We start from the raw sequence: 13,026 nt of genomic DNA, 5'->3' as shown, positions 1-13,026 counted from the left end.
GATGGCTCCATCTCGTTCATTTTCGTTAAATAAAGTTATTTCATTAATTCTGGAACATGTTACCGGTGGAATTACCCCTATCCCCCCTAGATCCGCCACTGTTCAGTAGTTCTCTAAAGATAAAGCCGAACTGCAGTTTTGCTGGTATTGCATAACTGAGAAGCATTCATGAAAACATGATAATGCTTATATCGATCTATAGCAGCACATTTTATACCGCACTTCTTTAGTTTTCTGAAGACTTTTCGGAGGTTTTCTGAAGACTAAAATACGATCCAACTATTTTTGACCACAAATTCATATACAACACGCAAGTATGTATGAAGAACATGAGTTTCTCTTCTTCTAATAATGAATATTTTCGTTCACTTGACCGTAAATTAGTGCACTTAACGTAAACCGAGCACCCGAATCCAATAACTTCAGAAGGCTGTAACTCGAGAATAGTAGTTATTCAGACCCAGGTGCCATGGACTTTTTTAATCTACACATCAAGAAGTATCATTCACCAAACTTTCATCAAATTTGACCGGGACCACTTTTCCATAAGGAGTGTTGCCTGGTCCTTTACACTTTACAGTATGGTGCAAATAAAAGGAATAAATTCGTTATTTTGTAAGCCGGTGAATTTAGGGCAAAATACCGAAACAGGTCGATTTTTACTTTTAAATTATAATTTTTTGGCTTATCATACTTACTAGTCACGTTATCCATCTGGGCGTGATGACGTAATCGATGATTTTTTTAAATGAGAATATGCTAGCTTGTTTGAAAGATTTTTTAATTACCTATATAGTAATATAATCTATATTGGAATCAAACTACCAAGGTAAAAGTTGACAACCAGAATACCAGTGATATCAAAATACAGAGAGGAGTTCGTTAGGGTTGCGTGCTGTCCCCACTACTTTTTAATTTCGACAATGAAGTGGTATTTAAAGAAGCCCTCTCATATTCAATAGAAGACATATCGATCAATCAAGAAGTCTTGAATAAATTACATTTTGCAGATACAGTATACAGTTTGCATACAGTAATAATGACAGATAAAAACAATAATTTACAGAACGTAATGCAACGCATTAAAGAATGCTGTCATAAATACGGACTGAAGGTGAATTTGAACTAAACTGAATGCATGATCATAATTAAATCAGCAGATGCATACCTTTAATTGAATATTAAAAGTACTGTAATTGAGAGTGAGGATATCCACAAATACTTAGGAACATGGATAAAATGGATAAGATGGATTAAGACAAGTATTGAAATAGCACGTGCATCATTCATTAAACTTAAAAAGTTTCTTTGCTGTCGGGGTATAAGGTTATAACTACGCCCAATGATGCTTCGGTGTTACGTGTTCTCTATTCTTCTTTACGGTTTGGAAGCGTGGACACTAAAACGAGTGCATCTGAATAAGTTGGCCGCCTTTGAATTTTGGTGTTTCAGAAGAATCCTAAAAATATAATGGATTCAAAGAATATCAAACGTGGAAATAATAAATAAATAGAAGGATAGTATATGAAGCAGAAATATTACTAACTATAAAAAGATGAAAACTTAAGTAGGTACTTAGGACATGTGATGAGAGGTCAAAAATACTCATTATTACAACCTATTATGCAAGACAAAATTCGAGGAAAGCGAAATGGGGAAGACTATTGCTTATCAATTGTTATTATAATTATTGGGTATTTATTAACGAGTTAAAAATTTGGTCCCCTACCTCACCTCCAGATGATCCTCCACAAGTCCTAGACGTATCGTAGGGATTCTTTGTCGTTCCTACAAGTTTATTGGTCGATTCCCAATTTAGGCATAACTCTGGAATGTTCGTCGTTACCAACAGTATGGCTCCGGCTTCTCTGGCATATTTTACGGTAACTGCATCATAATCAGCTATGACGTTGGCTCTGGTTACCATTCCCGCTGTACTCTTCATTTTGGCTACCTCGATACTACCTTTTATCGATATAGGAACACCTAAGGCAAACAATATTTTAATAATGAATCAAACTTTAATTAAAGAAGTTGGAACACTTACTAAAAAATAAAATAATAAATAAAAGTAAAATCTGAAAAATTGATTATTTTCGAAACAATAATAATCCTGCCTTTTTAACATCGATTTTTTCTGCTTTCTTTGCTTATAACTTTAAAACGATTCGTTTTGGAACAAAGTCGTAGAGAAATAAAATAAAGATAATTGAATTTATTATGATATACGACTGGTAAAAAATGTCTTAAGGTCTTAATGCCTTTTCTGCAATATAGCAATAAATATAAAATAAGGGGGCAAAATAAGTCTGTTGTTATTCAATATTTTTTAACCACTTTGGTGGCACTTAGAACCTTAGTAATTCGCTTAGGAAATTCTTTGTAACATACTTAAATCGTGTAAAAAATTTCATTAAAATCGACCTAATATATTTTGCATAATAAATTTGCAATATAAATGTTTTTAAAAAAGTTCAAATTTTTTAAAATCTTTCTGAACAAAAAGTAGACCATTTAGAAGTTGGCTAATTTTTTTACATATAAAGAGGTGCTCTACCTATCTAATACACTTTACAGAATTAAAATCGGATTATTTAAGGGGCCTCAGCAATGTTTTAAATTTATAAACAATTTTTTGGCTTATAAACAAATAGCTTTGTTTAATAATAAAAAAATTAATTTTTAGCAATGCAAATAATTAAAACCGGTATAATTTGACTTCAACTTTCAAATGCTGTCAGCAGAATTGCTATTTTATTTTTTAATCAAACGTTATTCCCGTTCAAAAATTGCAATTTCTCGATTTTTTGAAAGTTCCACCGCGTTTATCTCGAAAACTATGCATCCTACGAAAAAACTTGTAAGAACATTTTTTGCTTAGAATTACCCAAGAAATACAAAAAAATATTTTATTTTGCGAAAAATCGATGTTATGTAATTCCTTAAGTTCTTTGTTTATAACAATTTTATCGACATCCGGATCAACTGTTACCCAAAACATTCGTGTTATACGGGTCAAAATACATAAAAAAACTTGGTAAGTCCATCTAAATAAAGAAGCCCGTAGCACCCCCTCCTGGCCACAGCACTAATTTGTTTATAAGCCAAAAAATTGTTTATAACTTTAAAACATTTCTGAGGCTGCTTAAATAATCCGATTTCAATTCTGTAAAGTGCATTAGATAGGTGGAGTACTTCTTTATATGTAAAAAAATTGACAAATCTTTGTATGTTCTAGTTTTTGTTGTGAAAGATTTTAAAAAATTTAAATTTTTTAAAAAAAGTTTAGATTGCAAAATTATTATGCAAAATCTAGTAAGCCAATTTTAATGAAATTTGGTGTACGGTTTTAGCACATTACAAAAATTTTCTAAGCGAATTAGGAAGGTTCCAAGTGTAACCTAAGTGATGGAAAATCATTGAATAAGGACAGGCTTGTTTTGCCCCCTTATTTTATATTTATTGCTATTTTGAAGCAAGGTTGATAAATTAAGGGCCGGTTGTTCGAACGCTAATCAGAAATGATCATTATCAAATATTTAATTACTGTCGCCAACTGTCAATATCAACTTTGATTGGGTTGCTGAAAACATAATTATTGCTTACAATTATTAAATTAGTTAATCAATTATGTTAATAATTGTTATATTAATTTATTAACTTACCTCATAATTATAATCTATTATGTTTTCAGCAACCCAATCAAAGTTGATATTGACAGTTGGTGACAGTAATTAAATATTTGATAGTGATCACTGTTGATTAGCGTTCGAACAACCGGCCCTTAGACATTATTAACCAATCGCATCTGATATAAAATTTAATTATCTTTGTTTTATTCCTATACGACTTTGTTCTAAAATGAATAGTTTTTAAGTTATAAGCAAAAAAAGTTTTTTAAATTTTTATTTTAAAATTTTTAAATATTTAATTTTTTTATTAATGTTCCGGGCATATTTGAGAAGGAGCATAATTCAATTATTATTAACGAAGTTATCACCTAACTTTATCCTCAAAAATCTGAATGCCACCTCTCACATCCACCTAAAAAGAGATCCTTACTGGTCTATTAGAACATTACAGCATTGATTAGGCTTCCCCCAGACAAGATAGGCAAAAAAGTTAATGGTATGCTGTTGATGTCTATTATTAACCGTGATTTAATCGATGTTATTCCGCAATTTGATCAATTTGGAAAAACAATCGCCAAACAACTCATCCTTCACTATCTTTTCTCCTTCGTAAGGATGTAGTAACGTCATGTAATTTGTTTAACTATTTGTCATATTATCTCTCTCTTGTGCGTGTTGTTTTGCTTCGGAGAATAGGTAACCAGTCACGTCGTATATTTGATCCGACCAACGCACTGGAGATCTTCCTCTGGATCCTTTGCCCGCTACGTTGGCTTCAACTATCATTAGTGCCATGCCTTATCTCCTTTTAGTTCTTCTTCTGTAAGTACCGTCTCCTAATCGGAGGTTGGATATCATCATCACTATCTTTACTCTATCTACCGCTGCCCTGAAGAGTTCTATTGAACTGCACTTAAACCAGACATATAAATAGAAGAAGAGAAGGCATGGAACGAATGATAGTTGAAGGCAACGTAGAGGGCAGAAGATCCAGAGGAAGATCTCCATTACGATGGTCGGACCAAATAAAGGACATGACTGGTTACTCATTCTCCGAAGCAAAACAACACGCACAGGAGAGAGAGAATTGGACAGAAATAGTCAAACGACTTACATGACGCTACTACATCCTTACGAAGGAAAAAAGATGGGAGGTTTTAAAAATTGATGTGATTTGACAAATCATCCCCATTCTATCCCCTAAAACGATCCACGACTCAGCTTCTCCAACTAAAAAACTGAGAGCCGTCACGCATAGTACGATTGGGTGCTTGCTCTATCTTCTATTAAGCACCATATCGACCCCCCCATCAGAGTAAGCATTCTATTTGTTACAAGGTGAGACCACCAAAAAAGAGGTGCAAACAATATCTTCAACAGGACCGGAATACTTTTGTGAGAACTATATTGAAAAATATGGTTAACAGTAGAAAAAGACTGTGTATTTTAACAAGAATATTTGCAGCCCATCATTGTCGATTGAGAATGCAAATAAATCTAGTGAAGGTACTCTCCACACTATAAACGCACTCTCAAACTGTTATACTCTATAGAACTACAGAGCAAGCTTTTTGGTAGCATATGAGATAGAAGAAGATTTGTCTAGCATAAAGCCCATATACAGTATGTCCCTGTAAGTTGTATCCATATGGAAAACTTTTTTATTATTAATTTTACGAAAAAAAGTTATTCTTTATAAAAAGCTCTGCATGGTCCAAAACCTAAGAATTAACCATCAAATATCAAATTTTTTGAATATTATACGAGGTATGTCAAAAAGTTTGAATTTCACTCGAGGGTAAAGTAGCTTTATTTTTCGTAATATTGGGAATTGCTATTATGAAAAGTTGTTTGGAATTAAAAACTATATTCTAATATGCAATTACATCCTTCTAATTGAAAAAATTTTTTTTGAGAAATTATGGATAACTATCATTATTTTTTCAGTTATTTCAATTCCGATAACTTCTGATTCTTTTATTATTAATTTTACGAAAAAAAGTGATTCTTAATAAAAAGTTCTAGATGGTCTAAAACTTAAAATACAACTATCTTATATCAAATTTTATCAATTTTATACGAGGTATGTCAAAAAAGATAAATTTAGATCAAAAGTAAAGTACCTTTATAGTTCAGAATGTTTCAATTAGAAGGACGTAATTACATACTGAAATATAGTTTTTAATTCTAAATAACTTTTCATAATAACAATTTTCGATATTGTGAAAAATAAACGTATTTTACTCTTGAGCGAAATTCATATTTTTTGACATACCTCGTATAAAATTGATAAAATTTGACAAAAGATGGTTGTATTTTAGATTTTAGACAATGCGGAACTTTTTATTGAGAATCACTTTCTTTCGTAAAATTAATAATAAAAGAGTTATCTGAATTAAAGTAACTGAAAATTATGTTAGTTATCCATAATTTTTCAAAAAAACAAATTTTTCAATTAGAAGGATGTAATTGAATACTAGAATACAGTTTTTAATTCCAAACAACTTTTCATAATAGCAATTTTCAATATTGTGAAAAATAAAGCTGCTTTACTCTTGAGTGAAATTCAAACTTTTTGACATACCTCGTATAATATTCAAAAAATTTGATATTTTATGGTTAAATCTTAGGTTTTTGACCATGCAGAGCTGTTTATAAAGAATAACTTTTTTCCGTAAAATTAATAATAAAATTTTTTTCCATATGGATACAACTTACAGGGACATACTGTATATACTAAACTTCCTGGACGGAATAGGGCTACACAGTAACAGTGAAAAGTGACAAGTGAGATGTTTCTACAAATTGTGTTTCTACAAAGTATAAGCAAATACATTAGACTATTATACTCTAATGTATTTGGTATATAAGTGAAAGTGACTAAAAACGTCATGTCACCAGCTGATGTTCTGAATCATAAAACTTGACGAGGTAAAAAAGATAAATTAAAAGACTATGGTGATCATAATAAACGCTATTTCAAGTTAAAAGGTTCAATAATTATGTAAGTTTTAATATATTAATTGCCGATTGACAATATGGTGTGACGAATTTCTAACTGAGGCCGGCCCTGCCCCTAGCAGTAAACAAACAACGGCTCCACGTCATTGAGTAATTTCTCCCCTAAGCCAGAATATTCCAGATGATGAGCGGAGACCTGTCTCATAGGAGCATTTCTTTCCCGGTAGGGTCCGTTACTTGTAGCACAGGTAGTACATTTCTTACACCAGTCCTTCACATCGTCGATCGTCGGAACTATTCATCCAATAAAATCGTTCCCGACTTCTCTGAAGGGTTTTCTTTACACCAAAATGCCCCCTGATGGACTGATGATACAATAATATCCTAATTCAAAATTTAAAATTTTCTTCTATCTCACCACCTTCTTCTTTATTTTTATTTCTATTATTCCTACTAATCTGCTCACTTCCTTCATCTTGATTAATTTGATCAGTTTAATTTTATCTTATACAGTCAATTTGTAGTTACAGTTAAAAATAATTTTTATTTTGTAAAACACATTTTTAAAAACAATAGATTTAAATAACAGACATTTTCAGATAATAAAATCTTTACCATATTATCGTTTTGGATCATGACTTTTGTCTTGAAATTCTTTTGAATATCGACTACCTTCTTCCTCAACTGTCAATGTCACATCAAGCATTTCCTTACAAACCTTTGACACTTAGTAGTCATCGTTGACCTAAGATGGTTGATTGGGTCCTCGGGCAGAGTATCACCATGTTCCCAGAGGTTATATCCATGAACATCGGCGTTTAGCCTTTACAATATTATTTTAACATAATGAAGATTGATTTATATTCACAACCATTGTTTGGTTCTGGGGCTATTTTGAAAGTATTCAAGTAAGTAATCATAACCACACTTTTTTAACTTTCAAAATTTCAACCATCTTTTCAATTTTAATAGTGGGATTACTTATTTGATTTTAGATTCACTGATGATGGACCGATAGGTTCGAAAACGTTCTGATGAACACATTTTATTCAATCCATTGGGATTTTTAAAAATTTTTAGTAAATATACCTTTTACATAGAAGTGGTTTTACTTCATGTTCCAGTTTGTTTAACTATAAGGTATACAGCCAACCCAGGGAACTACCCCTTTTAGTATCCATTCTGTTATACGCTCCCGAGGAAGCTGAAGCTGTTTTCACTTGAAGATCCTTTTTCTGGGGGAACATCCCATTCTGAGTTAGGTTTTACAGTTGCTGGTGTGACTTCGCTGTTTCCACTACCTTTCTTCATTCTTCTCTCTCTTTGATTTTCCTTCCTATATTTCTAATTTCCATACTTCTTAAGTCTTCTTCCACTTGTTGTCTCTATCTGAGTTTACGTCTGCCTCTGGTTCTTGTACCGGGTGATATCCATTCGGTTATAACTCTTAACGGATTGTTCTTCTCTCTTCTCATTATGTGTTCATACCGTCTAATTCTCTGTGCTTTTATTGCTCTAACTATATGTCCTCTTGATCCATCCATTCTTGTATTTCGTGGTTCATCCATTATCTTGTGTCCTCTTCGGTTTCCCTCTTTGGTCCCAGAATTTTTCTCATAATTTTTCTCTCAAAAACTTTCAGCTGCTCTTCTTCTCTTGCTGTTAATGTGAATGTCTCCAAAGCATATGCACTATTGGTCTTATGGCAGTTTTGTAGATTTTCATTTTTGTGTTTCGGCTTATCTTCTTATCTCTGAAAATTTTTTATTTCTGTAGAATGCTTTGTTTCCCGCTTGAATTCTTCTTTTCATATCTACACTTTCATTTCTTCTGTTGACTAATACTCCCAAATATTTGAACGTTTCAACCTCTTCGAAACTGTGTGCGTCTAATATTGTCATTTCTGTCAGTTGCGTCTTCCTTTTCTTGCTTACATTCATGTATTTTGTTTTTTTTTCATTTATTTCCAGTCCTCTCTGTTTGGATTCGTTTTCTATTTCTTGGAAGGTTTTCTTAATGCCTTTTTATCTGTTGCTACTATGGTTATATCGTCCGCATATCCAATTATTTGTACTGGATTTTTATTTATAGTTCCTGCTTTTGACAACTTTTTTATTATCTTGTCTAATGATAGAATAAATAGTACCGTTGAGAGCGCATCTCCTTGTCTTACTCCATTTTTTATTTCTATTATTTCTGTTCTCTCTCTTCCTGTGTCTATTGTTGCTTGGGAATCTCGCATCGTTATTTCTATCATTCTTGTAATTTTATTTGGTATTTTGCTCTCTTGTAAGTCTTGGATCATTCTTCTTCTACTTAGTTTGTCAAAGACCTGTTTAAAGTCTAGGAAAAGTATATGTGTTTCTCCGTTGTACTCGTATGTTTTCTCTATCGCTTGTTTTAGTGTATGGATAGCATCTATCGTAGATATTCCTTTTCTGAAACCTTACTGGTTGTCTCCTATGCTTTGTTCTGTGTATATTGTTAGTCTGTCTCTAATTATACCAGTCATTACTTAAAAAGAATGGATGGCTATGACAAAAAAAACATTCAACAATGAAACAAGAAACTTAAGTAGATACAAGACTAAGTTTTCACTCTAATGGCATATAAAACAACAGAATGCTATTCTACACCCCACCAGAATGAAAAAAATGGGAACCTTCTCTGGTTCCTTAGTCTCAGCATCCGTATGGCTTGCATATTGTAGAAGCCTCGGAGGTGTAACCAGAGAAGGTTCCCATTGTTTTTATTCTGGTGGGGTGTAGAATAGCATTATGTTGTTTTATATGCCGTTAGAGTGAAAACTTAGTCTTGTAGCTGTTGCCGCTAGGGCATCTATGCCATTTCGTTCGTTGCAATCCGGGACTGCACGCTGGGGTTTGTTTTGGTTGGATCGGGGAGAGCAGCATATGTGCCTCCTGATGAGAGACTAATAAGTTTCGAAACCGGTAGGGGTACTTGCCGCACTCTCTGATTGGACTAGGATATGGTTCGGCTGTATTTTCGTTTTGCAACGAAATTGAAAATGGTTATTCATTTTTTAGATACCTCTATTACAACAAAAAAACTTAACCATGGTTAATACAGATTACAATGTTAAAAAATTAAATTGTTTAATCCCTTGGGCATCCCTGCCATTTCGTTCGTTGCAATCCGTGACTGCACGCCGGGGTTTGTCCTAGTTGGGTCAGAGAGAGCAGCATATGTGCCTCCTGATGAGAGACTAATAAGTTTCGAAACTGGTAGAGGTGCTTGCTGCACTCTCTGATTGAACTGGAATAATGATGCGGCTGTAGTTTCGTGTTGCAACGGAATTGAAATCGGTTATTCATTTTTTTAATTGTTGTTTAAAATATACGTACCAAGTAGTGGTTGTTTTTCTTTTATTTCATCCAGATTTCTAGAACTACTCGAGAGATACTGATCTATCCTTTTGGCTTCATCGATTGCTGCCTGGTATCTATCTTCTATAACTGCATTGATGAATGGATTCACTTGCTGTATACGCGCTATGTAAGCCTTAATAACGCTTTCACATGTTACCTGAAAAAACATTTTAGTTTAAATAGAAAATAAATTTTTACAACAAATAGGGAACTTGCATAAAATTTTAAATTCGAAAAAAATGTTATAAATCACAACAGAACATAATTTAGAACCTGTATCAAAGATAAAAAAGTTTTGTTTGTCTTTCGTTTGGCCCCTAAAGACGACTAAAAATTCAACTTATACCAGCCACTCCAAAACGCGTCGTGACGTCACACCGTTGTACGTTTACATTCTACACCAATTGTATATATAATTTTAAATTAGACATTATAAACGTCAATAAAAAATACAGTTATCTGACGTTAAAAGTGATTTTGATCGTTTGAACTATTTATAGAAAATTTGTAGTTTTACAAAATGGTTTTATTTTCAATAGTAAACCTTCTTTCCTTTCCTTCAAAAACTGTATCAAACTCCAATCTCAACAAACTGGTATATATTATTACAACGACATACGATAAATGTCATTAGAATATAAATATTTTTCCTTTATTCCTCGACGACGAGCTGGCCAAATACCCAAGTAGGTGGTGGCCAATAAACTAAAGAAGGAGAAGAAGAATATACCTAAATATAACGCTGTGTCTAGGTACACGCTAACGTGTACGCAAATAAAAAAGTTAGAGTGTCAGAGTGTTGGAATTTGTTTAATCGCGTTGTGTTTACACTTTAATTTTAATATTGATAAGTAAAGAGATTTCTTATTTTTTATTTGTTCAGTGTTTGTTTTTAAATTAACTATGCAGTGTGGACAATTATTTAGTTGTTTTAATAAGTTTAACAACATTTTAAAACAGTATGAAAAAGTTAAGAGACTATAAATTAATATATATTTTTTTAGTAATAAGTGAAATAGTATTACCGTCCAAAATTAAAATAAAAGGAAGACCTAAAGCTTTCACAATAATATTTAACTTGTTCTGAAGCTATTTCCTTGTGGCGTTTTTGTCAACTGTTCTAAATGGGAACTAAGCCACAATTTAACTAAAAAAAAAATGATTTTATTAACGTTTCGACGTCAAAATTGGACGTCGTTAAATTAAATTAAACAAAAATGTTGTTGCTTAGTAAATTTTTTCTAATAATTTATTTAATCTGACTAATTTTTGTATTTTGACAATGACATCCGATTTGAACGTCGAAACGTTAATAAAATAATTTTTTTAGTTAAATTGTAGCTTATTTCCCATTTAGAATAGTTGATTATAATAATTAACTTACGTATAAAAATTATTCTAACAATATTTTGTATGTGTCATGTCAACTAAATACATATATTTATTTTGCTAACCTAAATATATACTTTTATATATACATTGATTTATTACAATTAAGTTTGAAACATCTGAATAGTTCTGCTTCCCTTCCCTTAACAAATATTTTTCTATCAAACAAACACTAAACATATCAAAATAGCATGTACCGAAATATTATATACAGTCACTGCGCACGCTAAATAATGACGTCACTGCCTTGATGAAGTTTAATTCGCGTGTACCTAACTTTTTCATTTGCGTACACGTTAGCGTGTACCTAGACACAGCGAAATATAACCATAATAATAACTAATGTAAAACTATGTGACGTCGCGGGTCGTTTGAACTATTTTATACCGCACAAGACTTTAAATATGTATTTCTAAGTTATTACGAGTTTTTGAAGCGTGAAATTTTGGAAATCTCATTTTTAAACAAAACTGAACATTATTATGTAATAAAAAAAGTGTAAGTTCCCTATTGTGAGTGTCAAACTGATAAAAATATTGTCTCTGCGAAAATAAAAAAATATGTTGTATTTACTGCTCCTATTATAGTCTAAGATCCGAATATAGGTCGACCTTCACCCATCTATTTTCCGGATGAAACATTTTTTTTTATTAAATTTCATACATAGACAAATACGATTTCAATGGGTTGCCTATCTTGTTGCCTATCTTGTCATACCTATCTTTAATGGCGGGGGTAGGGTTTGAAATCAACATTTCAAGCACTCTATTGTGAATTTTTTAAAGTATGGTAGAATAATTATTTTATTTCTAAATTAAATAAGCATATTCAGTACAATTGAATCGATCATCATTCATATTGAATTATTAAAAAAATTCAAGGAATAATATTGAAAAATAATCCAACGGTGGCAAATTTTTAAAGACACCTCAAAAAACAACGGATTTTGCGGTGGAGATCAGAACGCACCATTGGATCATGTTAAACAAAAAATTCAAAAAGATTTTATTAACTTATGATTTTCTCGAGGTAACGCTGTCGATTTTTTTAGTTTTACCGATTTTTTTTGCAAAAACGGTGAAAATCAACATATTTATTATTGTTAAACAAAAAATAAGCATAAAACAAAAAATAACTCGACAGCGTTACCTCACGAAATGTTTAAAGAAAATATAATATTCAGAATTCCAGGTGGATAGGTCAAGTTCGTTTTTGAGTTACAATGTCAACCGCATTTGAAAAAAGCAGTTTGGAGAAAAACGCCTTTAAAGTATTGTCAACTTTTATTTTCAATTTCTTTTCTGTCTGTCAAATTGTAAAGTGATGCACACCGGAATATATTTTTGAATCACGGTGTAATTTACAATATAAAATGGGAACATCTGTTTACCGTTGCTTACTACGTTCACGCGCGCTGGTGCGAACCTGCCACAAAGCGAGTCGAAGGTAGGGATATTCAACATGCCGTATTTTCGGTAATTTTGCTCCAATGAATAAATTTTATTGAAATTAAAAGTTTAAAACATATTAACTAGGTCTATGAGGTATTGCCAACGTGTTAACGTTCATGGCTACCACTGCTACCAGGCAAGCAGTGTAAACAGTTAATATATATTACTGCACCGATCTGTTTACCAATTAAAATATATATCAAA

The 13,026-nt window shown here is 32.1% G+C and overlaps 1 protein-coding gene across 5 annotated transcripts in view; it reads right to left on the bottom strand.

The window, feature by feature from the left end:
• The window catches only part of LOC114334979 (fatty-acid amide hydrolase 2-B), a 328,905-nt gene that overhangs the window by 36,751 nt on the left and 279,128 nt on the right, over window positions 1–13,026 (bottom strand). For all 5 annotated transcript variants that reach the window (XM_050651630.1, XM_050651631.1, XM_050651629.1 and 2 more), the window contains 2 exons: window positions 9,959–10,139; window positions 1,730–1,986 (listed from right to left, as the gene is read on the bottom strand). In XM_050651630.1, coding sequence (XP_050507587.1) covers window positions 1,730–1,986; window positions 9,959–10,139 — 438 coding nt within the window. The remainder of the gene's footprint in view (window positions 1–1,729; window positions 1,987–9,958; window positions 10,140–13,026) is intronic.

The sequence above is a fragment of the Diabrotica virgifera genome, chromosome 5 (assembly GCF_917563875.1).
Source record: "Diabrotica virgifera virgifera chromosome 5, PGI_DIABVI_V3a".
Taxonomy (NCBI): Eukaryota; Metazoa; Arthropoda; class Insecta; order Coleoptera; family Chrysomelidae; genus Diabrotica; species Diabrotica virgifera.
This window is presented reverse-complemented; position numbering and strand designations above follow the sequence as displayed.